Source organism: Elephantulus edwardii, unplaced genomic scaffold (assembly GCF_000299155.1).
Source record: "Elephantulus edwardii isolate Elephantulus edwardi_28Jun2011 unplaced genomic scaffold, EleEdw1.0 scaffold00001, whole genome shotgun sequence".
Taxonomy (NCBI): domain Eukaryota; kingdom Metazoa; phylum Chordata; class Mammalia; order Macroscelidea; family Macroscelididae; genus Elephantulus; species Elephantulus edwardii.
The window spans coordinates 37,667,977-37,695,258 of record NW_006399751.1 but is presented as its reverse complement, the minus strand read 5'-3'; the positions used below and the strand labels follow the sequence as shown (position 1 = coordinate 37,695,258).

Below are 27,282 nucleotides of genomic sequence, written 5' to 3'. Positions count from 1 at the left end.
AGCATTTGCTTACTTTTTGCCTTCTTTGATTTCTCTCCCATTTCTGTACCATTTTACATTTGCCTTTTCTCTGGAGAGCTGGCAGGAGAAGACCGCGTCATCAAACTCAGTGACTGTCTGATCTTCCAAGTGTTCCACAAATTCTGTAGGGGCTTCAATGATAAGCAGCTCAGCAACAGATTTGTCTTGTCCAGCGATGACAGTGTATTCACCTTCATCTGGGAACCCACAGTCTTTAATGATTAGTGAGTGCTTATACTTGTCAATTCTGTATAAAACACGGTTGTCCAAAGGCACTTCTTCTCCATTTTTCAACCATTTCAGTGTTACATTGAGACGATTCACCTTGCACCAGAAGGTGACGGATTTCTTCTCCATTGTCTCAATGTCTTGAAGAGGTTCAACAATCCTGAGGTCTTCCTCTGTTGTAAAGGAGAAGAATAATGTTGATCTTAATTGCTTTCATAATAGACTGATGAAAGAGCCTCTCATGCTGTAAATTACCTACCTTCCACTATGAGATTGGCTGCACTCTTAACATTTTCACCTCTGTGGTTGGTCAGTGACACACTATAGTTGGCTTGATCATCTAATCGTGCATCTCGGATTCTAAGGGTATAGGTTAGGTCTTTTTGGAGAATAATGTATTTTGAACTATCAAATATGACTTCTTCATTTCTGAACCATTTTGCTTTGGCACCTTCAGTATTGACTTCACAGTTGAAGACAACTTCTTGTTGTTCCTTTACACGTGTGTCCTTAAGAGGAATTACAAGCCTCAGTTTTTCTGGAAAAAACAACAACAAACAACCAAGTTGACTTGAGCATATGAAGAAGGATCAAAAGGGTACATAAAAATATAAATAAATCCCCAAACTCAAAAGCCAACTTACCAATTACTGTTAAATGAGCTGCTGCTCTGGCAGCCCCAACCATGACGACATAAGTGCCCATGTCTTGTAATGTGGCATCTTTAACAACCAAGAGTCTCTTTTTGCCTTCAGCAATAATGTCATATTTATCTCCAGATTCTAGGGTCTGATCATCCCTCTTCCACTGGACTTCAAAACTTTCCTTTGATATAGCGCAGGCAAACTCAGCCTTTTCTCCCTCAAGTATTTCAAGGTTTTGAGGCTTGGAAAGAAATTCAGCAGCAAGTTCTACAAAGAAAAGGTTGCCGAGTATTGAAAATGTAGAAATTTGTACCTTCACCTCAATTAATATTCATTTTAAAATAAAAAGATGGATTCATTATGATTTTCATACCATGTACTTTGACTTTGCTGTCAGTTCGAGAACTAGGGAGTCGGCAGTTGTAGCTGCCCGCGTCCTCGAGGTGGGCATTCTGAATGATAAGGATTCTCTTTCTTCCATCAGTAGCGATCTCATATCTTCCTGTTTCAATGATTTCTTCATCCCCTTTGTACCAAATTACTTCTGCTCCAGGCTTAGAGACTTCGCAAACCAGTTTTATATTGTCTGTTTCATTAACTTCAATGTTGGCGAGATTTTTTGTAAAGATGGCTTCTTCCTCTGTTAAGAATGGAAAGGACATCAGGTTACCCTGCTAATTAAGATTTCTACAACACATATCCTTCCAAAAGGAAAGACTTCATTCTTACCCAGGACTGTCAGCATGCCAGAAGTTCTTGCAGTCCGGACTTCACAGGAATATTCTGCTTCGTCGTCCAGCAGGCATTTGTTGATGACAAGAATGCGCACTGCTCCCTTAGAGATGATGTCATATTTTTTGCCCTTTTTAATTTCGGCACCATCTCTAAACCACTGGACCTATATTTAAGATAAACAGGTAAATGAACCTGCTGCCAGTTACTAAAAGGAATTGAATTATAGACTTTAGTAGTAAGAGAGGGCAATTAATATCATACAGACCAATTCCTTTGTTTTTCAGATGTGTAAACTGACATTCAACCATCAGAAGTGCTTAGCTGAGAAATAAGGAATTGCTGCTGGATGGTTTTTAACTAAGAAAACAGCAAAATAGCAATTTCATATAATTCCAACCTCTGTTGTTATGTGCTACTGAGTCAGAACTGACTTATAGCTGATCCTTCCGGAAATCTTCAGGCTGAAAATCATAGAGGAGTATACGGCCCATCTTTCTCTCACAAAACTGTTGTGGACTTGAACTGCCTGCCTTTGGCTTGGCAGTGCTGCTCCTTACTCACAAGCCCAGCAGACCCCCTATGATTTCAACTAATAATATTTAAATGTTCTCATTGTGAGTCCAATGTTTTCAAGCAAATAAATAAAATAATGTTAGAGAAATAGAATAACTAAGGCAAGAACATATTCAAACTAAAGTATAATCTTTAAAGTGATGATAAGATAGGTTTGATTAATGTTACCCATCATTTTGGCTAAACAAAAAGTAAATATAAAGTTAGCTGACAATACAAAGTAATAGGTATAAAATCACAGACCTTAGCGTTTTCTCGTGAGATTTCACACTCAAAGCGAGCCATTTCTTTCTCTTTAACTTGGAGATCAGTGAGTGGTCTGAGGAACTCCACATGAGGAGCTGTAAGGGAAAGTGAACAGAACTCAAAATAGGGTTTCTGAAAATATACTCTGAAATTACTAGGGTTCATGTCAGGAAAAAGTGATGCTTTTGTGGGAACACTTCACTTTAACAGGTCACATCTGACTCTGGTATCACTTGGAGCTGCCATTCAGTTTGATGCTTTACTTTTTGTAGTTTACAAAATACATGGCGTATTATATGTTCAATTAGTACGTATCTCTGCTTAAATCTCTATCTATTTAACCAGCTCAGTTTTTCTGAATTATAGCTGGAAGAAGTCTTCTTTATCACTGCTTCAGATTGAAAGTTGATATTGTCAAAAGAAGCACCAGTAGCAAAAAAAAATAATAGCATCTTATTTAAGGCAGTTAGAATCTTCTTTGAGAAATTAGCAGAATTCAATTACAGTGCAGCTTGAAGCACTATGACCAGCCTTGTCTATGGCTAAGAGGCAGAAGTTGCAACTGAAATCACATACATTCAGCTTTTTTTCTTTCTTATCAGCTTCAAAGATGTCACATATTAAGTCAAGCATAAAACTTGTTAGTGCAACAAAGCAATGTCTTTCATATAGGAGGAAGTTGGGATTTTCTGCCTCATTTCTGCTGTTTCATTTATCTCCCGAATTAATTCAGCTGACGTGCAGAACTGGGGAGCTGCACCCTTGTCCTTCATTCTTTCAGGGTTCCTTTAAAGCCTTTCAAGCATGATCTTTCTTGGATCAATGAAATTCTAGGGCAAAGCTGGCTTGAAGATACACTTAATGTAGCTGGGACTTGTTGGAATGAAGGTAGATAAAGGGAAGAAGGCAACCCAAGAAGCTACTTTATCAGAGCTAAGGCAGAGAGCAATCACAGAATGGAAACAAACATGACACGAGAGCACAGTCAAAGCCCCTATGCTTTTTAGCTCTTGACAGGTGAGAAGTAACTAAACCAAGCCATCAAGTATTGCACAAAATAAGCAATGATAAAGACATCACTGGACAAATGAATGCATGAAATTGAGCCAGCATGTGGAGTTTTGAAGAAAAGATGTTAATATTTTTCACTAGAAGAAATAATGCTAAGACCTGGTAAGCTCTCTTGATGGGATTCACAGAATCCAGGCACCATCACATCTTCAGTCTCAGAGAAGAAATTGTGTCATGGACATTAGCATATTATAGAAGACCTCTGGCGTGCCCCTACTCAAACTGACTGTTTTCTTCACTATTTCTAGTTGTTTTCCATACCTGAGAATTTATTTTCCTTCTACCCAGAAATTGTGTTTTGGGTTTTTTAAAAAATCTCAGCTCCTTACTTCTTATTCGTTATCCCCCTCCCCCATATAAACAAAGAATGCATTTGCTCACTAAATAATGAGAGAAAAAAAGAAGCTAAATGAAATTTATATGACCAGCCATTTCTCAGACGAGGATTAGCCTGAAGACATTATTACTATTGTTGTTATTATTATTTTTAAATACATACAAGATCACGTTAGGCTAGTACTGACACTGAGTTTCCAGGAAATGCAGTTAGGCCAAGAAGGGCATGCTAAAAAGTGCCTTCTTTTTTTTTTTCTCCCCTTTTTTTAAATCAAAGAATTGAGAATGAAAACTCCTGTGTAAGAATACTTACGCACGACATTCAGGTTACAGGAAGTCTTAAAGTCCTTAGCGTCACAAGTGTACGTTTTAATATCCTCAGGGGTACAGCCATGTATAATAAGTTTTCTGACCCTGCCATCTGCAACAATTTCATACTTCTTGCTTTTGAGGATTTCTGTCCCGTTTTTGAACCATTTCACCTTAGCATTTTCTCTGGATACTTCACACTCCAAGACTGCCGTGGCTTCCTCTTCGACCGTCTGGTCTTCAAGAGGCTTAGTGAATTCAACAGGGGGTTCTGCAAGAATCAGACCAATTAGCCAAGAACCCTTTCTTTGGCCAAGTTTCTTTCTCTTTAGCTTTTGCCTAGTGTTTTCGGATTTAAATGTCATTTGTAAATTCTGATCCCACTTGAACTCTTTTCCTCTAATAATGACACTGTATCATTATTTTTACATCAGAGGAAAATAGTTTTTTTGAAAGAGAAGAAACACAAAGAAAATAATAGCCAACTCCTGGTTACTAAAGCAGTGGATGTGTAGTTTGAGAATTCTTCCTCTGTTTATTGAGCTCCTACTATATTGTGCAATAAAAAGAAAAGGGACCGAACGATTAAGTAAAACCTATGCAAGTCAATTTCACTTTCTTTTTCTTTTTATAGTCAGTGAAGGATTTGGTTAGGCCAAATATAAAAGGTTAGACTGCTGGGGATTTGTTGAATTCCATGATGTATGGTATTTATAAAGATAACTGAGAGTTGGTATTATTTATCATATCTGTATCATATATTTAAAGTTTTTAAGCCTTATAATTACCTTTAACGAAGAGGTTGGCTTGAGTTTTGAAATCTTTTGCTGTTAGTTGTACTTCTCCAGCATCTTCTAATTTTACATCTCTCAAGGTAAGTGTATGGACTCTTCCTTCTGAACGTGTGACAACCTAGGGTTGTTGGTTTTTTTTAAAAAAAGATACAACTTTAAAACATATGAAACATGTATCAATGTTCATTGCAGTACTTTTTATAATGGCCAAAAGGCAAAAATGTCCTTCAGCAGGTGAACAGGTAACCAGAATTAGGAGCCCTGGTGGCACAGTGATTAAGCACTCAGCTGCTAAACCAGAAGTAAGTCTGCCCTGAGGCACGTATTGACTGAACATACTAAATGGGAACTATTAGAATTGCCTGAGCACACTAAGGTGGTTAATTTGAAGCAATATCGTATACCTGCTGAATGGAAGGAAATTCCTGGTTTAATTAAAGGCTTCTTAAAGGCTACATTAAGGCATGGCCCAAATTGCCACCCTTAGTCTATGCCTTGGTGCTCCCATAAAACAAGACTGTTGGGGAATCTGGGAACTGTCCCTTCCCCTCTGCCCCACTCGCTTAGAATAGCTTCCTGATGTGAGCCAGCTGCCTCAGCTCTACCTGATAGCAACAGCTGTGTGAGTTTCTTGAGGACCTTCCAGTGAATTGCCGAGCCCAAAAAACAGAACACGGGCAGTGGGTTTAGACCACCAGAGCTTCCTTTTGGGTCAGGAAGAGCAGTTAATGCTGAAAATTACACCACAGTTTAACAGAATGAACTTGTGGGACATTTTTGGCCTCTGCCTTCTTGTGGTTAATTTAGCACTGATATTTATGATGCTCAGAGTTCTGAATAAAACATGCCATTATCAAGATTAGTTTTGCATAATTTTTTTTTTATTTTTACATTGTTTAACAGTTAGGGATAACATGAAAGTTTTGCCAGTGGAACAACTTAATATGCTGATTTAAAGGAAAGAGTCAAGAATAAAGTTTCAGTGAGTGTTGCTTTCCTTATTTAAGACCTGAATGTGGTTATTAATATAACTACCTTATTGACACTAAGTAAAGGCAAAAAAACCCCTCCATTAAAAAGTAAACAGATAATGATACTAAGATATACCCTAAGAACATAGCTACTTAATTAAGGACAAGGTACTAAAAATAAGGAAAATAATAGTTTCTGTAATGATTTTTTTCAATAAAAAGTGAAATCCAATTTCACTGCTGTCAAGTCAATTCTAACTCAAAATAATATTGCATTAGGTTTCTTTCTCCTATGGAGCAGCTGGTGGACTTGAACTGCTGACCTTTTAGTTAGTAATCCTGCATGTTAAGCACCAAACCACTAGAGCTCTTTCAATATCAATAAATACACTGCCATCAAAGCACTTCACACTCATAAAGACCCTGCACTGGGTCCAAGGCTGTGAATCTTAATGGGAGGAGACTGCCCATCTTTCTCCTGTGAAGATGCCGGGGGATTAGAACAACTGGAGATATATGACTTGGTTAGCAGCACTACATCCTACAGGCTGCACCCTCAGAACACATTTCAGTATTTACAAGCTGCACCCTCAGAACACATTTCAGTATTTACAAACTCATTGCTGTGAAGTTAGAGCTGACTCTGCTGACCCTCCGTTGGCTGTCTGAAGCTGTAAATTACAAGGAATGAGGTTGTCCATCTTTCTCCTAAGGATTTGCTAGTGGATTTGAACTGTGGACTTTGGGTTGGCAGTGCCACTCCCTATAGTGCATGCCACCAGAGCTCCCTTTTCAATACAAATGTTGTGTGCCCTTGAGTCGGAACTGACTCATTGCTGACCCTCCAGTGGGTTTTCAGAGGCAGTAAACCAATCCCACAGGATGCCCATTTTCCTTCTGCTGAGTGGGTGGATGTGAACAGCCCGCTTTTGAGATGGCAGTGCAACTCATTACCACTAGGCCACCAGTTATCTCGTCACTTTCAGTATATCTAATTTTGAATAAAAATTTTCGTTTGTGATGTATGGCTGTTTTAAAAAAATAGTGTAAAAAAAGGTGTGTCAGCGTCTGACTCATTGTTAGCTCTTTATCTACCACAAGTTTTATCATCCAAGTGTCCTGAGGTTACTCTCCCTTGCCCATGGTTATTTAATGCAAGGCACAGAATACAGAGGTGCTGGATAAGTAACTTGTACATAGTTTATCTTGACTTGTTGGTTGTTTTTTTTTTATAGTAGGGACTTAATATAAATCAATGAATTGACAGTTGCAGAATTGGTGATAAATTATGTAAGGGACTGATCTTTTAAAATTCTTCAACTTTGCAGAGGACGCATTTGATGCAATAGGGTAAGAATTATATCTGTGATATAAAAGAAAAAACTATGAATTTTGATTTCACCATCCTTTCTCAGACTGATGGAAAAACCAAGCAAAATCAACTGTTTTCCAAAATTTCTTCCTTCTCTATTTACTTTGATGACTTGTTTTCATTTCATTTGAAGGAAGGAGCTGTGGAGGCTAAACATTTTATCAGAAGTGAAGCTAAAGGTCCAAAGTAACATCAGCCAAATTCATTCTCATAGTCTCAATTTCAACAAAATATGTAAAATGTGATATAATGAAAATTAAAAAAAAATCCTTTTGGAAAAGAGACAAGTAAGTAATATAAGAACAAGTTCAAAAGGACTGAGATATTTTGGGTGGCTAGATGAAGGATTAAAATTCCTGTGTTAACTGAGACACAAAGAAACCCTATACAATTACAGTTAGCTGGTCCTTTCTAGTCCCAGTAAAAAACCTTAATGACAATAAGAGGATTTTATTTTAGTTTGTTTTGCCATTTTCTTTTTCTTCCTTTTTTAGTAAAATGTAAACAATATTTTTAGGAGTCAACATTGTAAATTAAAATAATATAGTTTTAATATTAGAATTAATGATACCGAATTTCTAACAAAAAACTCTTACACTGACCAAAAGATATTTAATAGCAAAAGAATAATTTAATTGGTCCTTAAGCAAGCATGCATTCAAGTCATGCATTCAAACATTTAGGAGGGATCTTGAAATATCAAATGATTTTCTACACTTGTAGACATGAAAGCAATTAAATCACATATAATGGGGGGGGGGAAGTATATTTTAAAACATCAGGTTTAAAGGTGGAGAGTCCTCTTTTAGGAGTTCAATTTCAGAAGCCCCCACTGTAAGGAGATTTCCGGATGTGTAAATGAGCCACTGTGTGGCAATTTGAACGTACTGCTTTTTCTAGCTTCGGACAAAAAGGAGACCAACTGGCCATGTGTGCGCATGTGTAATCAGCAAACCTTATACACCAGATGATGGCTGCTATTGAATTACTTTTTAGTCGTTTTGGTAGAATAATTCTTTTTATTGGTTGGTAGTTTCAGAACAGTTGCTTATATGCATTGCCTTTTGCTACTTCTCTCAATTTTGTAACTCTTCATTCAACTGAGTCTCTTTCTAATTATATTCTTTTAAATCTTTAAATTTGATTTGGGTTCAATCTTTGAATCCACATTTGATGTTACTGAAAATAAAAACAACAGCAAACAACCCAGCAACAAACCACCTAGAACAATATTAGGTCTTATTTCCAAATGATGGTGGGCATTTCTTACACATTTTACACATCTGGGATTCAAAACTGAAAGGTGAATTTGAAAAAAAGAATTGAAACAATTGTTTTGGGGCAAAATATGGAGCTTAATTTAGGCAAACTTATTAGGAAGCCTGTCTACACAATCAAGGAGCAAAGTACATAATATAATTGAGCTCCTAACCAGAAAGTAGGGATGGGAATCCATCAGCCATGTCAGAAGAAGAAAGGTGGACCATCTCCTTCCATAAAGACTTAACATCCTCAGAAAACTAAGGGACAGTTGCTATTCAGTCAACACTGACTGAACTGCCTTGGGCTTAACTTTTGGTTAGTATCTGAATAATCGCCTCTTCTCACTCAGGGGAGGAATCTAGCACATAGAAATTGACACTGAGAGCTTCTGTGTCTTTTTTATGACTTCTTAAAGTATATCCTTTCATACATGTAACTGACCACAGGGGCCTTTTTTTCTTGTCAGTACCTTGGGTTGCACTTTAAATAGTCCACTTGCATTCCAGAATTTCCACGGTCCAAAGCACTTGAGGGTTAAAAATAGCTTTGGAGAAATGCTTGAAGTGCAAATCTGCCCAGAAGTTATCTCAACTACTTGATCAACTGCCTGAAATGGAATTTCAATCCTATCCTCTTCATCCCCTTTTATGAAGAACACTAGGTAACATGGAGAGAACTAGCCATAAAATGTAATGTGTACCATTGTTACGGAGCATCCAACCAGAAAGTCACTTTGAGTTTTAATGTTTTCTACTTAATCAAGTCACCTATCAATGATAACTCTTGAGTATTTGCCTTATTTTTGGCCCTAAATGAAACTTGATCCTACTTAATCAAACAAATGATCATTGATATGTAATGAGTTTTTGCCTTTTTTACCCTCCCAAACCTAAAACTTGATCCTTCTTTACATCTTAAATTTCCAATTCAATCAAACTATCATTTTGTTAAACCTCACAAAAATTTGAAAAATATAATTTATAATTTCAACAGAAATCATATTAAAGAAGAGAAAGGGTAAGGCGGAAGAAAGGACATTAGAAAAAGCAATGACTAAGGAGCATGTACAAGGCAGAAGAAACTCAGCCAAAGGAGTAAGGCAAAGCAACTGCTTACCTTTTCACTGGGCTCTAGCTTTTTCCCTTTGAGATACCATTCCACTGGGATATCCTCATAAGAGAGCTCACAGTCGAAGGTGGCTGTTTCCCCTGCGGTCACTGTAACATCCTTTAGAGGCCTCAGAAGACCAATGACTCGTGCTTTTCGAGAGGAAGGAATTATCCTTGGGTTACTCATTGTGTAATTCCAAAAGAATAAGTACCGATTTCATTAATCCATTTCCATCGTTTCTTTCTTCATGAAGGGAAAAGCCTCTCTTGAACTTCTAAGAACTGGCTTCTTTGTGACTCCCATGTGAACGCGGCCCCACGGTGCCAAAAAGGGGAGAGTGGGTGGTTGGAGATCTGGTATATGTAGGGGCCCTTTCGTTCCGATGCACAAGGTCAGCGAGAAATCTGTGCTGCATCTGTCCCTCTGCCAGGCATCAAGTTCCTCTTTGCTGCATAAGTATGTGACTTCCAAAATAACTAAGACTGTGATTGGGAGAGGACAAGGGCCCCTCCATCACATAGCCTGTCCATGTCCATCAAACACTTTGCACCTTCTAAAAATGTTAGCCTAACGCTCCCCACCCCTCTTCTTGAGTCTGAAGTGCCCATAAAGCAAACTTTACCTTTGGAGTGCTGCAGTTTGACAACCACTTGAGAGAGCTGTTTAGAGTTTTGAGTTAGATTCCTGGCCTTTGTCTATCTACTTCATATGGGAATCTGACTTGCTTAATTTTAATTTACTCAACTGGCAAACTCAATAAAATATACAAAACCTGGAAATTTGAGCCACCTCTGTACTATAATGTTAAAAAAATACAAGATAGCCAGTTTTTGCACTTTAATCACGCCTTTTAGTAATTCTGATTCCACGGATACTCATTTTATGCATATGTGTGTATTTCATTTTCAGCAGATTACATCAAACACTTACGCTTAACGCGGAGGTGTGCGCTAGATTTAACGTTGGCAGCCTGGAAATCCACTCCTCCAGTCTGGTCCAGGCGGCAGTTGTGCAAAATGAGGAAATGCACTTTGCCTTCTTCTTTAATCTCACACTCCTGAGGACCAAACGGGAGGACAAGTGTCACAGGAAAGAATTTATGTCAAACTTTAAGGGGCAAAAGATCCTGGTTCAGGGAACAATACAGACAAATGATAAGGGGATATAGAACTCTGATCTCTGTGTTATGAAATAAAGCTCCCAAGTGCTGTCATACTTATCTTTGCTATACAACCCAGAATGAAATAGAAACATCACTGAATATTTCCAGCCCATTCCATTATCCTAAATCAAACATAATTCAAGAGTGCCTGTCCAAGATCTTCTGTGGGCCTAATCTCTCTCCAGCTTATGGTCTGACTGCTGCTGGTGTGTGCTACTGGAAAGATTCTCTATGAGACCATCTCTATGAGGAGAATCATCACATAGTTTCCTAAAGTGTAATCTCATTAGGAGACGATGGGTCTTTTCTCCCACAGGGAGGCTGGTGAGTTTAAGCCTAGCATTTAACCACTGTACCACTAGGGCTCTTTTAAGGTCTGGTAGAGAACCTGACACCATGTTTTAAATGCCCTGCATGCACTCTGACTTTTCGCCTGTCCTTTTCTATGTCACTCAGCTCGCGTAGGTGTTGACAATTTCAGAAATAGCCATACAGGTGTCTGGAGGAGTGCCTCTCCCTTCAGTTTCCAGTTGGCGTGGATATCATCCTCAGAGATTTCGGTTTCAAAGCGGGCGGTCTCCGTCTCTATCACCTCCACACTGTACAGCGGCCGCACCAGTTTAATTTCCCGATCTAAAAAAAAGTGAAGAGTCAGCATGTGCTGTCAGCTCTTGGCAGAAAGAACCCCGGCAGCTTGAAGAGAGAAAAGCATGGAAAAGTCCTCACCCTCAATGTCAAGCTTTCCCGAGGTCTGATCTGTCCCACAGTCACAGGTGTACTGTCCAATATCTGACTTCAAGGCTTTCTTTAGGATTAGCATGCGTTTCTTGCCATCTGCCTTGATGACAACATTTTTCGATGGCTTTATCTCCTTCCCATCCTTAAACCATTTCACTGGGGCATCTGGTTTGCTGATTTCACACTGTAGAACCACTTCATCTTTCTCCACACCAGTGTAGTCTTGAAGTTTTCCTGTAAAATACGGGTCTCCCTCTGCAAGGATAAGGGAAAAACACTTCATTAACCACTTGGGAAATGACAATCCATAGGAAGTTTGAGAGATAGCTCAAAGAGTCCTGGGGCTATTTTTTAAATTGTATACAAATATTCATTCATTTAACATGCTACTGTTAGAAATCAGTTCACTGGATGCCAGAATGGGAAGCAATACATGGAATTTATCAAGAACCAGGAAATCAAGAGATGAATTGCATTGGGAAAATCGGCTGTGAGGGACCTCTCAAGAGTACTGAAGAGTAATGATGTCAGGCTGGAGACTAAGGTGCACCTGATCCAGGCTATAGTCTTCGCAATTGTGTGCTATGCATCGGAGAGTTGGACAGTGACTACAGATGATAGAAAGAAAACTGATGCCTTTGAGCTGTGGTGCTGGAGAAGAATGTTGAATATACCATGGACTGCTAGGAGAACAAACAGGTTTGTCCTAGAGAGGGTGAAGCTGGAGTACTCCTTGGAGTCAAGGATTCTGAAGCTTCGTCTGACATACTTTAGGCATGTTTCAAGGAGGGACTGGTCCTTGGAGAGGGACATTGTGTTTGGGAGAGTGGAGGGATGGCGCAGGAGAGGAAGGCCCACTATGAGATAGATCGAGTCTGTGATTGGGATGGTGAGAATGAGTGTGTTTGAGACGGCGAGGTTGGCACAGGATAGAATGGTGTTTAGGGCTGTTGTACATAGAGTCGCTATGAGTCGCAAGTGACTTGATGGCACGTAACAACAACAATCCACCCACATAATATCTTAAAGTACTTATTAACAATAATTTGAGAAACAATGACAGTTTCCTTCAACTTTAATTATGTGTTCTTTAAATCTGGCTAAATTTCCAATTCTTAACAACTGAATTAATTTGGTTCAATTTCAGATTCACATATTAGTCCTTTTTCCTTAATCATTAGATTGCCTTTAACAGTTTTATACATACTAGATTTCAATTAAATCTGTTTCTAATACTGACTTCTAGTCTGCTCCTAATATTAGTTATAAGAAGCAAAACAATGAGACTTATTAATATACGTTCTGTGTTTTATTGAAAACTTAAGAACAACTTCTCTGAAATAATTTTGATGATGTGAGGAGTTCAGAATTATATAAATTTTCACTGCAAATATGGCAGGGATCAAAAATTAACTGAGTTTAATTCTGATTCTAACTGGCTACTTTGCAGGCGAAGCTGGAATTTTTCATTTCTTTCAAGTCTTCCTCCTAAGGTAGATGTCTAAAACCATATTGAGGGAGTGAATAATTTAAAAGCAATATATGATAGGATATTATGGTTATCACAAGAGTCCACAATTAAGGCTTCATAGTGGAATGTACTTGGGGCGGTGGGAGGCGTGCGGGGAGATTGTGTACCACGGAAGGAGTGTTTCTTTTACTTTTGAAAGAGAGGAGCGAACTGGGGGTTGGGGGGGGAGGGCTGGGCAAGGAGAGAAGTGCAGCAATGAATGAATGAATGAATCCAAAATCTCTAAATGCTCATTAAAATTATTTAAAAAAATAAAAAAGAATAAACTTTACAGAAAAAAAGAACAAAAAATATGGGCTATTTTCCTTCGACGTAGATATCTACGCAGAAGATTATTTAAGATAATAGATTATAAATTGTTGACTGTAATGTGATATAATGAAATTGAAAACACCTACCAAGCACTATGAGTTTAGCTTCTGAGCTTATTCCCATAGCTTCTACTTTAATTTGGGAGGTGTCATCAATTGAGAGGTCTTTGAACGTGATTGAATGAGTTTTTCCTTCATCATGCATCGAGACCACCTTGGTGGTATGCAGGCGCTGGTCGTTCTTGAACCAGCTAACTGGGATGTTATCATGGGACAGCTCTACAGTAAATACAGCACTTTCTCTTTCTTTGGCTGTTACGTCCTTGAGTGGGGTGAGGAATTTCAGCCGGATTCCTAATTGAAAAAAAAAAAAAAGAAAAGCAAACTTATGAATTCTGGCCCTTTACGGAAGAAACAAACATTTTAAACAAATCAATATAAAGGTTGGCAATCTGATAAAAACAGTTACCTTCAATAATCAATTTGCCACTTGTGTGCTTATCCTCAGCTTCAAATATGTACTTTGCTTCATCTTCAAAAGCAGCGGCTTTAATCACCATCGAATGCCTGGTGCCATCCTTTATAAGCTCAATTCTGTCATCCCCTGTGATTTCCTGTGTTCCTTTTAGCCAACGGAATGTTTTGGGCTCCCTGGATACTTCACACTCAAACTTCGCTTCATCCTTCTCAAAGACTTTAACATCACTGAGAGGTGTGATGAAGATAAGAGGCAATTCTAGGGAGGAAAAAGGGTTCAGTGGGGATGAAATCAGAAATACATCTCTATCTGTGACCCCTGATCAATTCAGGGCTCTAAGAGAAGTTTTGAAAATGGCTGACAGGTAGAGCATACCTTTCACTTTCAGATTGGCCGCAGATTTGGCGTTGGCTGCTTGGAAGGAAATCTCGCCCGTCATATCCAGCTGACAGTTGTAGAGCACCAGTGTGTGCTTCTTCCCATCTTCAATGATTTCACAGTCCTGTTTTCAGTGATAGTTGGGTAGGAAGACAAAAAACAAAATTTTCTTAAGAGGTTATATATCAAGAGGCTTCCATTAGAAGTATATCTTTTTTCACCCCACATAACCAAGCACCACCCCTCTTGCTGTAAGATCAGAGGGTCCTGGCTTACAGGGGAAGCAGTCAAAGGCTCTCCTTTTAACTTCCACTGGCCATGAACATCTGGTTCCGAAAGTTCAATTTCAAAGCGGGCTGTTTCACCAACAAACAATTCTACTCCATACAGAGGTTTCTCCACTTTTATTAGTCGAGCTGAAATCACACAACATTTTGTATTAGTGTGAGTGAAAGGTAAATGGCCAGTTCAAATCAGGTTTTAGATTTCCACAACTCACCCTCTACAGTCACATTTGCTTTGGTTGTATCTGTCCCGCAGTCACAGACGTATTCGCCTTTGTCCTTAAGCTCTGCCTTTTTGATTTTCAAGATGCGACGCAGGCCATCTGTCTTGATGGAGTGTTTGGGTGATGGTACAATCTCCTCACCGTCTTTGAACCACTTCACTGGTACATCTTTGCTCACTTCACACTTCAGAATGATCTCGTCCTTCTCGACTCCAGTTTTGTCATGTAATTTCACAGTGAAGTAGGGTTCCGCTTCTATAAAGGACATCCAGCAGATAACCAAATGTAAAAAATAGGAGGTCAAAAAGCTGTGATATTTATTACCAAGTTCCAGGTTGCAAAATATTCAATGACTAGCTGCTCTCTTCATTAAAAAAATAAAATAAAAATTATGTAGTTAGAAGTGGTTAAACTTACCCAAGACCTTGAGATGTGCGGTGGAATTCAGGTCTTTGACCTGAGCTCTGATCTGGGATATATCATCCAGTGTCACTTCTCTCATCTCTAGCTTGTGAGTTTTGCCCTCAGAGGAGATGAGTACAGTTCGGCTTGTGTGGAGTTTGGCGTCGTTTTTGAACCAGACCACGTGCATTTTTTCATGAGAAAGCTCACACACAAAGGTTGCTGTTTCACCTTCTTTGACCGTTTGATCTTCAAGAGGTGATATGAATTTCAGTCTTATACCTGGAATGTGAACATTGACAACATGCTTAGAAATATATTTGCAAAAATATTATAACCTAACATACATGGACTAAAATGATCCTTTCCATAGGGGTTTTATTTTCTTAGCTCTTTAACAGAGAAATTAAGAAGGTCATTCTGATGAGAATGTGGAAATAAATGAATGGCATTCATTGTCACAGTTTAGAGTACTTTGTGCCTTATCTTTAAAGTTATAAGCTTCCTTTGTACCCACAGTCAAATCTCACAGTCAAGTTCTCACCTGTCACGAATAACTGTGCTGAGGTCTTCTTGCCTTCCACCTCTGCCGTGTAGACCCCTTCATCATCAAATTGTGAATCATTGATAACAAGAATGTGCTTCTTCCCATCAGCTATGATATCAAATTTGTCAGATGACTTGATTATATCAGGCCCTTTCGACCAGATAACATTTGCCTCTCGGGTAAGAACACATTCAAACCGAGCCTGTCGCTTTTCTGGAACAGTAACGTCCTTTAGGGGCACCGCAAAGTCAAGTTCAATTTCTGAAAGTGAACAAAAAATTTGAGTTATCAGAATGCAGAGGGACATTAAAGGAAGTTGAGCCCTCTCCCTGTGCTCTGAGAACCCCGTACCTTTCACTGTTAGAATGGCGGTGGTAACTGCATTAAGTGCCTGGTAAAGGACTTCCCCAGCCTGGTCCAGTTTGACTTTGTGCAAAGTTAAGAAGCGTTTTCCCTCTTCAGCTTTGATTTCACATGTCTGGAAAATAGTGGTTTGAGTTAGCACTGGAATGAGAGATTAAATCACCTATAATAGAAATGCTTCAGATGCAGGTTTCTATAGAATCTCATAAATTGATCCTAGCAAAAGAGCTGTTGACATGAACTTTTAAAAGCTGCCCACCCAAGTTGTCCACAAAGAGTATCAATTTTTCCTTTTCTTTTGAGACTTCGGGTGTCTGGAGTAACATCATTGTTACTGAGCCAAATCAGAATGCTAAGTCAGCATGCAGCATTTGTGGTTATGCACCTTCAAGTTGGAACAGACTAATGGCTGACACTAGCAGATTTTCAGAGGCAATAAATCACACTGGAGTAGACTGTCAATTCTTCTCCTGTGGAGCAGCTGATGGATTTGAACCATGTGCCTTTGTGTTGGCAGAGCAACTCCTCACCACTAAGCTATCAGTAGAAGCATTTAGTTAGAAGACTGAGAGTGTAAAATAGGGAATTACTCACAGGTGATGGCCTTAGAAGTTCTCCCTTCAGTTTCCATTCCCCGGGAATGTCAGCCTCAGAGATTTCAGCATCAAAGCTTGCACTTTCTTTCTCATAGATAGTAACATCCTCTATTGGTTTAAGCAGTTCAACCTCACGCTCTGTATTGATTAGAGTAAAACACCAAAATGGTTTTACAAAATCTACCAGTGTGTTTCTATCATTTTTTGAGTTTCTCTGTTGCCTTATGCTGTTGCTGTTATGTGTCACTGAGTCAACCATGACTCATAGTGACCTTGAACAACAGACCTGAACCCTTCCCGATCTTGCTCCAGCCTCACAATTTCTGACATGCGCCGGCCTGTTGTTAGAGTCACTGTATCAATTCATCTTGTTGAACATCTTCCTCCCTTTCTCTGACCCTACGCTTTGCCCAAGCAGAATGTCTGTTTTCCAAGGACTGACCCCTCTTGACAAAATTCTCAAAGTATGCCTTATAAACACACAGCCCCTTGGAGAAGTGATTGTCTGCATACCTCCCAGTGTCAGCTTCGCAGGGTATCGCTTCCCTTCAACTTCCACCGCATATTCATCAATATCTTCCGGCATTGCGTTTTTAATTTTGAGGTAGAGATGGTTTCCATCTTTGATTATCTCAGTCTTGTCAGTGGGTTCCATGGGGATTTCATCATATCCTTTGAACCACTTAATGTTTGGAGTATCCTTCGCTATGTCACAGGTGAAAATAGCTGTTCCCTTGGGTTTCACATGCTGATCGCGTATGGGCTTCACCAGCCATTCTCTAATGATTTCTGTATGAAAATAAGGTTAAGAAAAATTGTTATATCCTCAACAAGTGAGACAGAAATCAATTCCTTAGTAAATTTCAGCAACAGGAAGAAATGATCAAAACTCATTATAATTAATCTGCTAAATTATACTGGTAATCCCTCTGTTAGATAACATTGTATATGGGTATGCAAACATATACATGCCTATGTGTGTGGGTATTTATTTATATGTGTGCATATTGATACAAACACACGTTGATTCTGACTCACAACATCCCCACGTGTTAAAGAAGTACACATAGAGTTACTAGTGACTGCGACCATTCATAAGTAGATTGTAAGGTCTTCCAAAAAACCTCTGGGTGTATTCTAACCATCAACCTTTTAGTTAGTAGCCAAGTTCTGAAGCATTTTAGCCATTCAGGGCTTTAGCCACTTCTTATATGCTGATACTAGGACACAGAGTGTTCCATTTCCTTGGCATAGTAATTAACAGGAGAAAATTTCCTAGCAAAGTACTATTGTTGTTGTTAGACACCACTGAGTTGAGTATGACCCAGAGCAACTCTGTGCATGACAGATCTGAACCCTGTCCTATCCTATGCCATCCTGACAGTCTCTGACATACTGGAGCCAGCAAGGTACTAACCTACAACTTTTACACAGGATGAGCACTGCAGGTTGTTGGCATTTTCCACAGTAACTGTGTAGGTGCCAGCATCAAAGTCATCAGAGTCATTGATGGTCAGAGCCCGCATCAGGCCAATGACTCCTGGCACGATCCTGCCAGGTTTCTCCACCACGATCTTCCCATCCTTCCTCCAGACCACATCGCGTTCTTTGTTCAATTCACAGCTCAGGTACAGCGGTTGTCCTTTAACCACGGTGACTTCCTCTTCAAGGGTTTTTACAAAGCGCACTGGAAGTTCTGTGGAGAATGTCAGGATTTAAAAAAACACCCATCAGGACTTTTCAATCCAGAGCAAATGACACAAAACTTAGAAATAAGAGGTTTTAATCTCAAATGACAAAGTTGCTACTGAATTTTGTTAAGGTAAAGTTTGATATAATCATGGGCTGAAGACTGGAAATTACCTTCTACGACAAGCTTAGCTGTGGACGTCTTCTCTTTATTTCCCAAACGTAAAACACAGGTGTATTCACCAGCGTCAGAAAGCTGGACATCAATGATATGCAGCTTTCTGTCTTTCCCATCAGCGATGAACCTGTGTTTGGGGCTCTCGCGGATATTGCTTCCATCCTTCATCCAGGTTGTGATTGCAGTGGATGGGGACACCAGACATTCAAAGATTGCAGAGGAACCAACTGACTCAGCTTCTTTCAGGACAATGTCTTTGATTTCTTTGACAAACTTCAGTGGCACAGCCTTCAGCTGGTAGGTGAAAGGGGCTTCATCAGGAGGTTTCTCCCCACCACTTCCTGGTCTTAATTTTTTCCTCTCAGCTTCAATGGGTGAAGGAGTCTTTTTGGCCACGCCTAAGTGGAGGTAAAAAATTTAAAAAGTTGATTTTGCATTTCAGTTGTTGTTAGGTGCCATCAAGTTGACTACAACTCACAGCCCCCTTTGAACAGCAGATCTGAACTTTGCCCTAGCCTTGTCATCCTCACCATCCCTGCTATGCACAGCTGCTCACTCAGCGGCCTGCTAGCTAAAACCGGACATGGAGCAATCACAAGACAAAAGAGAAAACTTAAGACTAGAAAATACAAAGGTCAATTTGATTTCAACTGCCTCTTTCAGAGAGCAATAGTTAGATAGCATAAGAATTCATGAAAAATGGAAGTTCTTCATTTTTACAAGTTTTAATTACAAGTATAAGCTATTCATATTGATATGTACCTGTTCTGTCTATCATGCATATAAAAAACGAACCTTTGGACTCAAGAGTTCATTTATTAAACTACAGTGGGCTATATTGAGAAAATGAGAATTAGAACTAAATATCAGAAAACATAATTTTAAAAGAGCCAAAGGTGTTTATAAATTTTGATCTTCCCCCTTTGCCATCTCCACTGGTGGGAATTCCGAGAATTCACAAGTGAACAACTGTTGTAGTTACAAGAGCTGTTCATCTCACCTTTGATAGGACCTTTTGGCTTGGCAGCCTCCTCTTTAGATGGTTTGGCTTCTGTAATGAAATAAAACAACACAGCATTTAAGGAACTGTCAGGCCCAGTGGGAGGTTAGTGGCAACCTCTTGGCCGGCCACTTTCCTACATGCCTCAGGCCATTTCTTCCAGGAAGGGAGCCGGTTATAAACACACCATCTCCTGCCTTGCTTGATCTCAGGCTACTCAGAGCACAGACACTACCGGCCCTGCATGCTTCTGCTTAGACTCTGCAAAAGGGGGAGCCCTGGTGGGTTAGTGCTGTGGAGCTGCTTTGACCACTCAGAGTCACACTGTTCAAATCCACCAGCTAGCTGCTCATGAGAGTGAATGCACACTCTCCTCTTGTGGATTTACTGTCTCTGAAATCCCACCGAAGAGTCAGCTTTGAGTCACTTCTGTCTAAGATACAGATGATAAGTCCAAAGTTGGTAGATAGCTTCAATTTCGTTCTTCACTATTGTTCTCAGTGGATGGTAGATATGTTGTTGTTATGTGCCATCGAGTCACTTGCGACTCATAGCGACCCTATGTATAACAGCCCTAAACTCTGCTGTCCTGTGCCAATCGCACTGTCTCCAATACACCCATGCCGATTACCCCAGTCACTGAATCAATCCACCTCATAGAGGGCCTTCCCCTCCTGCGCTGTCCCTCCACCCTACCAAGCATGATGTCCCTCTCCAAGGACCGGTCCTTACAACAACATGTCCAAAGTATGTCAGACGAAGCCTCAGAATCCTTGCCTCCAAGGAGCTGCTAGGTTTTACCCGCTCTAGGATCAATCTGTTTGTTTTCCTAGCAGTCCATGGTACCCTCAGTACTCTTCTCCAGCACCACAGCTCAAAGGCAACAATTTTCCTTCTATCCTCCTTAGTCACTGTCCAACTCTCTGATGCATAACAAGGAAAGACCATGGCTTGTATCAGATGCACCTTAGTCTCCAGAGAGACATAGATGAATAATAATAATAGTATCAACAGATGTTCCTTGTAAGTGAGCAGGACAGGATCCCATCATGCCCAGCATTACATGTATGGAGAGATGAGGCAGCCTAGTGGTAAAGAGTTGCACTGGCAACCCAAAGGTGCACAGTTAGAATCCACCAGCTGCTCTGCAGGAGGAAGATGGGCTACCTTCTCCTGTGCAATTAATTGTCCCTGAAAACCTGCTACGGGTTGGTTTCAACTCCAAGGCACACAACAACAACAACAACAACAATAATATAAAGCTCAACAGTAAGCCATAGAGGTGTGCAATTCTGTTGTAATAACATATAAAGACTAGTTTGAAATCTATGACTTCTATGGATACCAATCTTATATTTTCAAGAAAGCACATTCTGAAATTGTGACCATACCTGGCTGCTGACATGTTTAGATTTTAAAATTCTTTCAGTGATGCTTTTATATTCCTCCTGTTTCTGGGAAGGTAACTTTTCCCTGGGAGCAAGGGTTTTACTTCTGCAAAGTAGTTTATGTGTCTATGTATTACTTATGTGAACCAAGGAGATAAATATTTGTCAACAATTAATGAAAATGAACAAAAGCTACCAAAAGTCCTTCTTTTTTGTGTCTAAGGTGACTTGACAAATTCAGAGAATACTAAGAGAGGGAAAAAAAAAATCTATGCATTATACATGCTCCTTTGCAGATAACCTTTAACTGGATAACGAACTGAAGGAAAAGCAAGTATTTCTTACATTAAGATTTCAAGTAAGTTATAAATGGATATATAGTATAAACCACTGAATCAGTTGTCTAAGTTCAGCCCATGGATAAATAAGAAAAGATTGATTTTTACCCTAAATAATTAGCCCAATGTTAGTCTATCACCTTTTCCTAAATTTATAGTTCAAAAGTGAGAATACTGTCAACACAGTAAATGACTGTTGAAAAAAATGTTAACATTAAAGGCAAAAGAACAGTATATTTTGTCATGCTATCAAGCACAGTAAAAAAAATCCAAAAAGTTATGTAGAGTTTTGCTATGTACCGGGTACTATGCTAAGTTTTTTACGTACAGTTAGTCCTCACACTAATACCATAAAGGAGATACAATTATTATTCTGATTTTACAAAATATAAAACATTTACAGAGATGAAATAATTTGCTAAAGTTGAAACATCTAGAGGATCTATTTTTCAATGATCAATAAACATCATGTACTGCTTGGTTTTGAAACAGGAAATAATGAACCACTAATTAGTTCACATTGTTGTATGTACCATCAAGTAGGAACTGACTCAGAGCTGCCTCTCTAGCAGGTTTTCAAAGGCAGGAGATTGCATGGGAGAGAGACTTCCCTTCTTTCTCCTGTGGAGCAGCTGATAGATTTGAACTGTGTGCCTTTGAGTTAGCAGTCCAACTCCTTACCACAAGCCACCAGTGATTTTTGCTTGAGATATCCATGTCACTCAATTAGTAAAATTGTTTCTTATCTAAATCATTATGTAGAACAATGAAATTTTTTTTTAAAAAAATGAACAAGGATTCCTTTAAGGTCCAATGGAAATCTGAATCTTCATGAATTCTTATTTATATGTTCTCAGATACATATGCCTGTCTCCCTAATTTTCATCTACTCTGAATGCATTCATTAGTTAATCCCAAAAGCATAAGAAATGGCCCATCACAAAAATTTATAAGCAAAATTCCATAGGCACTCAATGGGTGAGGCCTAGGGAGTAAAAGATATTAGATGATAATAATTTAGTCAAAAGTTAACATTAATCTTTGAGGTGCTTATGTTTATCCCTAAGCCCCTCACTGCCATGAAGTAATTTTCTGATACACCCTGACTCTTCAATAGGATTCTGAGGCTGAATCTTCACAGGGGAGGAGGCTGCCTATCTCTCCTATGGAGGGCAGGTAGATTTGAACTGAGAACCTTTTAGTTAACTAAACCACAAATATGTAAGTCACCAGAGTTTCTTGTGTTTCCCATTTAGAAGGGTTGGATTTTAATCAAGTATGATTATCAAGCTTTCATAAGGCCATTAAATCAACCAACCAATAAACAGACTCCAGGATAAATACCTGCTTTCTTCCCAACCACTGGAACTGTCACGGGGGCAGCAATTGGGGTTGGTGCAGGTTCCACAGGAGGTGGTTTGATTGTTTTCACTTCTGCAGAGAAAAGTTCATTCATTAACATATTCATTTGTTATTGCTTGAAACCCAAGTTGGGGGCCCATTTATCTTTTCCGATGTAACTTAAAAATCTTCAAATAACTAGCTCTTGTGGAGAATCTTGAAAGCATAAAGAAACATTAGAAGTCATTTGGTGCATACTGAATTGTATTTGCTTTTTCTTATTAAATATAAATGATTCATGTGAAATATGAAAGCATATGATAATAACGAGCTGACCTCCATCATGGGCCCTCACCTGTGTCAGAGTAGAACTGTGTACCGTAGTTGTTGATTGCTGTCGAGTCTAGCACAATTCATAGTGACCCTATGAACAAAAGGCCTGAAGCCTTTCTGTAACTATCATTTATATCAAAGTTCAAAGAGTTTCCAGAGGCATGTTGTTTAGGAAGTGGTACCACAGGGTGGGTTATAAATGGCTGATTTCTCAGAACTCGAGCACCAGTCCTTTCTCCTAGGATGTGTTTGAAAGTCGACTTTCAGCTGGCATCTGAATGCAGGAAATGTTTAGACCCCCCCCCCCCCCCAGGGGCCCAGGGCACGGTGGCTGGTCAGTGGCAGACCTCTCATCTTCCAGGAGACTGGCAGGCAGCTAAGAACCAACAACAGTGAGCATAAGCTTGCATACCTGGCTCAGGCTTTGGTTTTTGTTCAGGTCCTGGGAGAGGTATTGCAGGCTTAATTTCAGGTACTAGAATAATCCACAAAGATAAGCAGGTTAGCAGTGTTTTAAAAGTTTTTCACAAAGTCAGAAGCAAAATGAAACAAAATATGCTGGGAGATATTAAACTTTATAGGCAACAGTCACCAGATAGGCATTTAATCTAAGTTAATATTTTAAACAAGTATTTATTTATGTTGTTGTGTACCCCATAGCTGACCCTCGAGTGGGGTTTCGGAGGCGATTAATCACACAGGAGGAGTCTGCCCATCTTTTTCCTGCAGAGCAGCTGCTGGATTTGAACTGGGTGTCCTTGGTTGGCAGCCCAATTCCTTACTACTAAGCCACCAGAGCACCCTAAATAAATACTTGTTGTGTTGTTATGTGCCATTAAGTCACTTGCAACTCATAGAGATGCTATGTACAACAGCCCTGAAACCTGCTCTATCCTGTGCCAACTTTACTGTCTGACACACCTGCCCTCATTACCCCAGTCACTGAATCAATCCACCTTATAGATGGTTTTCCTCTCTTTCTCTGTCTCTGCACCCTTCCAAGTCCTCTCTAAAGATTGGTCCCTCCTTAGGGAACATAAAACATTCATTGGCTTTAATACTAGTCATTTCATTGCCTACAAATACTTTCCTTTCTAGTGTTTAAAGCTTAGTGGTTTAGCTACCAAATAGGTGACCATTAGGCAATGGTAAAGAAAAGAAAAGCAGATTAAGTCATATGTCTAAGCCTTAATTTTAGTTTAGCAACATTTAAAATGATGCATATTTGTGCTTTTAGAAACCAGTAAGAAAGTGCAATTAGGATTATACCTTTCGCTGGTTCAGGAACTTTTCTTTCTCGTTTGGTATCAGGGGCTGGAGGTGCCTCAACTTCTTCAACTGCTTTTGCAGGTGGTTCTGGTATTTGAAGAAAACAGGTTGGTTTTATAGTGTTATTTAAGATTGGACTATTGAGAAGTAAATGGATCTGAAATATCAGATCAAACAATTTCTTTTTAAAAGCTTTACTGATAGTTTTGATTTCTATTTTCTCTCTTGACTTTGAGTCAATTTCTTTTTCAGTTACTTATTCCATCTAGCACCCCCTGACTCTCCTTTTCTAGGATACTTCTACAATCATTCACAACAATTGTACCCTTTGGTTATAATTAATAACAACTTCATCATTGCTGTTGTGCGCCTTTGAGTCAGAACCGACTCACAGCTGACCCTTCAGTGGGTTTTCAGAAGCCTTAACTCACACAGGAAGTGACTGCTCATTCTTCAGTGGAGCAGCTGGTGGATTTGAATGTATCACAGCTTCTTACCACTATGCCACCAGAGCTCCATAAATTTATCATTAATGAAAAAATTTAATGATGAAAATCTGCCCACTTCATAGACCTAAATTTTATGACACATTGCTGACAACCCCCCCAAAAGCTATTCTGCAACCAACCTCCTATGAATTTATTCTCTGTCACTGATGAAGAGCTTAAGAGGTGAATACAAGGGATTTGATGAATGGACTTATGAAATCTTAAAACAAAAATCGGACAATTGAAAACATAGACGATATCACAGATGAAATATAAAACTGTGTTTATATTTAACTCTGTTCATGTTTACATGATAAACCTTTTATAAAATGTCCCTTTTCTTAAAAGACAGTTTCACAAATTGTCAGGGAAATTCCTACCTGTGGGTTTTTTAATTTTTTCTACTTTTTTAGGTTCTACTTTGGGCTCTTCTTCTTCAGGTTTCTTTCTTAGAACTTAAAAGACAAAAAGGTTTATATGTAAACCAAGACAAACAAATGCAAGATACTGAATAAGCTTGACAAATACAAATAATGTACAAAGCAATGAGAATGAAAAGCATGCGATGAAGAGCATGAGAAATTAGTATTACTATGAATTTATTTTTTAAATATAATAGTTAGAGTAACACTCTGGGTCAATTTAAATCTATCTAAATAAACAGTCTATTAAGAGATAAATATGGGCTAGAACTGGCCCAAACACAACATGAACAGTTTGAATAGCAGCACATTCTAATAACAATTCAGTATTATAACTTACAAGAGGAGTATTTAAATAATATAAAATTCACTTGATATATCTAAAGAAACATAGGCTAGAAACCAATAATTTTATATGATGCTAAGGTGAGTACTTGAGTTAATTTTAATATCTCATAATGTTTTAAAATTTTTATTAGTAGGATATAAATGTTTAGTTTTTAAAAATGTTATTTATTAGTTGTGGTGCTCTTGTGTCACACTTTAAAAGTGGATATGAATTTAAGCTTATATATTTTGGTGTAATTTAAAGTAATAAGTTTAGTATATTTGCCTATATAGTTTGATTGTAAAAATAAAACTCATGGTCACTGTTAATAGCTTAGGAAATTATCAATTTAGTTATGTCTGCTGACATTGTAAATATAGAATACTGTGAAGGCTTACAAAATTTCTATCTTCTTTTAAAATAATTAGGAAATAGTTTTTGATTCAGTAAGCAGAAAGTGATAAATAGGTTATTTATTTTAAGTAAAGCCAAGGGACAGAAACAATTTGTAAGCTTTCAAGTCTATAGATAGTGAGAACTGATAATATGGTTAAAAAATACTATACCACTTTTCAGAACAACTTCCTCCTTTGGTTGTGGTGTAGGTTCAGGAAGTAATTTGCGAACTTTCTTTTCAACTCCAGGCACTTAAAAGAATATGATTTCAAATTTTGAGGTGAATTTGTATATAAAAACCTAACTTCAACAAGAAAAATTTGTCTCTTTATATAAATGGCTTACATTTAATTCATCAAGTAGTAATTTTTGTTGCATATAAATATCACAGAATTTACAAGTTAATATTATACTTCAAGCTATTTCTTCTGCAAACATCTATATAAACCTATGATGAAATGAAATTTCATTAACTACAGACAAATAAATGAATCTTAATAGGTTTAGAAAATGTTCACAACTTACGAATCTTTTATTAAATTACATATTCTTGATAGCATCTTTCCCCCAAGCTATAATTTTAGATTGCTCAAATCTGCAGTGGTATTGCCTCAATCATTAATGACACTAAAATTACACTGGCAGTGTCAGCATCACTACTCAGCCTTCTCCAACAATGGGAGGAGAAAGCCAAGGGATTGGTCTATGATCTTGATGTCATCATTTTCTTGAACAGAAAAAAAATATTCCATTCTTCAAGTATCATTTTGGAAATAATACTAATTTAAAATCCTAGAACTACAGAATTTTAAAACTATCTTTAGATGCCCATTTTCAACTGATAAGAAAATATTCTTGAATTGCATTTAAAATCAACCCATGTAAATTATATTTGTGGTAGCTCATGTGATCAGTGAATCTTAAGCATGGCAGGTGATGCTATATATGTTGTTGTGTTGTGTCAAGTTGTAGATGACCCATAGCTGACCCTCCATGGGGTTTTCAGAGGCAGTAAATCACACAAGAAATTTCCCATCCTTCTCTCTCAGAGCAGCTGGTGCATTTGAACTGTGTGCTTTTGCGATTGCAGCACAGCTTCTTACCACTAGGCCACCTAAGCTCTCTAATTCTATAGTCTTCATGGATTTTAATGCAAAAAGAAATACTTTGTAACTTTTTATGAACTTTGTTTTTACTGGCTAAAACGATTTTAGTTAAAATGTTTATTTTTAAACAGAAATATTATGATCATTCACTCATAATAAATATCAATTTCTTAGACATTGCTATGAAACTATCCATTTAGTGTTTTAAATAACATACTTACAATTAATGAAATAGCTTAATATGTGATAAAGATACCCTTGCTTAATTCTTCCTTCAGAAATAGAAATTTATTTATACAGTTTTCCTTTTAAATAATGA

The 27,282-nt window shown here is 38.4% G+C and overlaps 1 protein-coding gene across 1 annotated transcript in view; it reads right to left on the bottom strand.

Moving 5' to 3' along the window:
* Positions 1 to 27,282, bottom strand: part of LOC102853765 (titin-like) — a 294,430-nt gene that overhangs the window by 100,638 nt on the left and 166,510 nt on the right. The window contains exons 203-232 of the mRNA XM_006878955.1: positions 26,028 to 26,108; positions 25,092 to 25,166; positions 24,224 to 24,310; positions 23,367 to 23,429; positions 22,625 to 22,714; positions 19,555 to 19,605; positions 18,551 to 18,952; positions 18,105 to 18,383; positions 17,201 to 17,476; positions 16,686 to 16,825; positions 16,080 to 16,206; positions 15,726 to 15,989; positions 15,197 to 15,463; positions 14,771 to 15,034; positions 14,548 to 14,687; positions 14,269 to 14,395; positions 13,885 to 14,151; positions 13,503 to 13,769; positions 11,562 to 11,828; positions 11,329 to 11,468; positions 10,604 to 10,730; positions 9,680 to 9,822; positions 4,952 to 5,075; positions 4,168 to 4,434; positions 2,445 to 2,542; positions 1,623 to 1,791; positions 1,267 to 1,533; positions 894 to 1,160; positions 509 to 787; positions 14 to 422 (exon numbers count right to left, since the gene is read on the bottom strand). Of these exons, the coding sequence (XP_006879017.1) occupies positions 14 to 422; positions 509 to 787; positions 894 to 1,160; positions 1,267 to 1,533; positions 1,623 to 1,791; positions 2,445 to 2,542; positions 4,168 to 4,434; positions 4,952 to 5,075; positions 9,680 to 9,822; positions 10,604 to 10,730; positions 11,329 to 11,468; positions 11,562 to 11,828; positions 13,503 to 13,769; positions 13,885 to 14,151; positions 14,269 to 14,395; positions 14,548 to 14,687; positions 14,771 to 15,034; positions 15,197 to 15,463; positions 15,726 to 15,989; positions 16,080 to 16,206; positions 16,686 to 16,825; positions 17,201 to 17,476; positions 18,105 to 18,383; positions 18,551 to 18,952; positions 19,555 to 19,605; positions 22,625 to 22,714; positions 23,367 to 23,429; positions 24,224 to 24,310; positions 25,092 to 25,166; positions 26,028 to 26,108 (5,824 nt within the window). The remainder of the gene's footprint in view (positions 1 to 13; positions 423 to 508; positions 788 to 893; positions 1,161 to 1,266; positions 1,534 to 1,622; positions 1,792 to 2,444; positions 2,543 to 4,167; positions 4,435 to 4,951; positions 5,076 to 9,679; positions 9,823 to 10,603; positions 10,731 to 11,328; positions 11,469 to 11,561; positions 11,829 to 13,502; positions 13,770 to 13,884; positions 14,152 to 14,268; positions 14,396 to 14,547; positions 14,688 to 14,770; positions 15,035 to 15,196; positions 15,464 to 15,725; positions 15,990 to 16,079; positions 16,207 to 16,685; positions 16,826 to 17,200; positions 17,477 to 18,104; positions 18,384 to 18,550; positions 18,953 to 19,554; positions 19,606 to 22,624; positions 22,715 to 23,366; positions 23,430 to 24,223; positions 24,311 to 25,091; positions 25,167 to 26,027; positions 26,109 to 27,282) is intronic.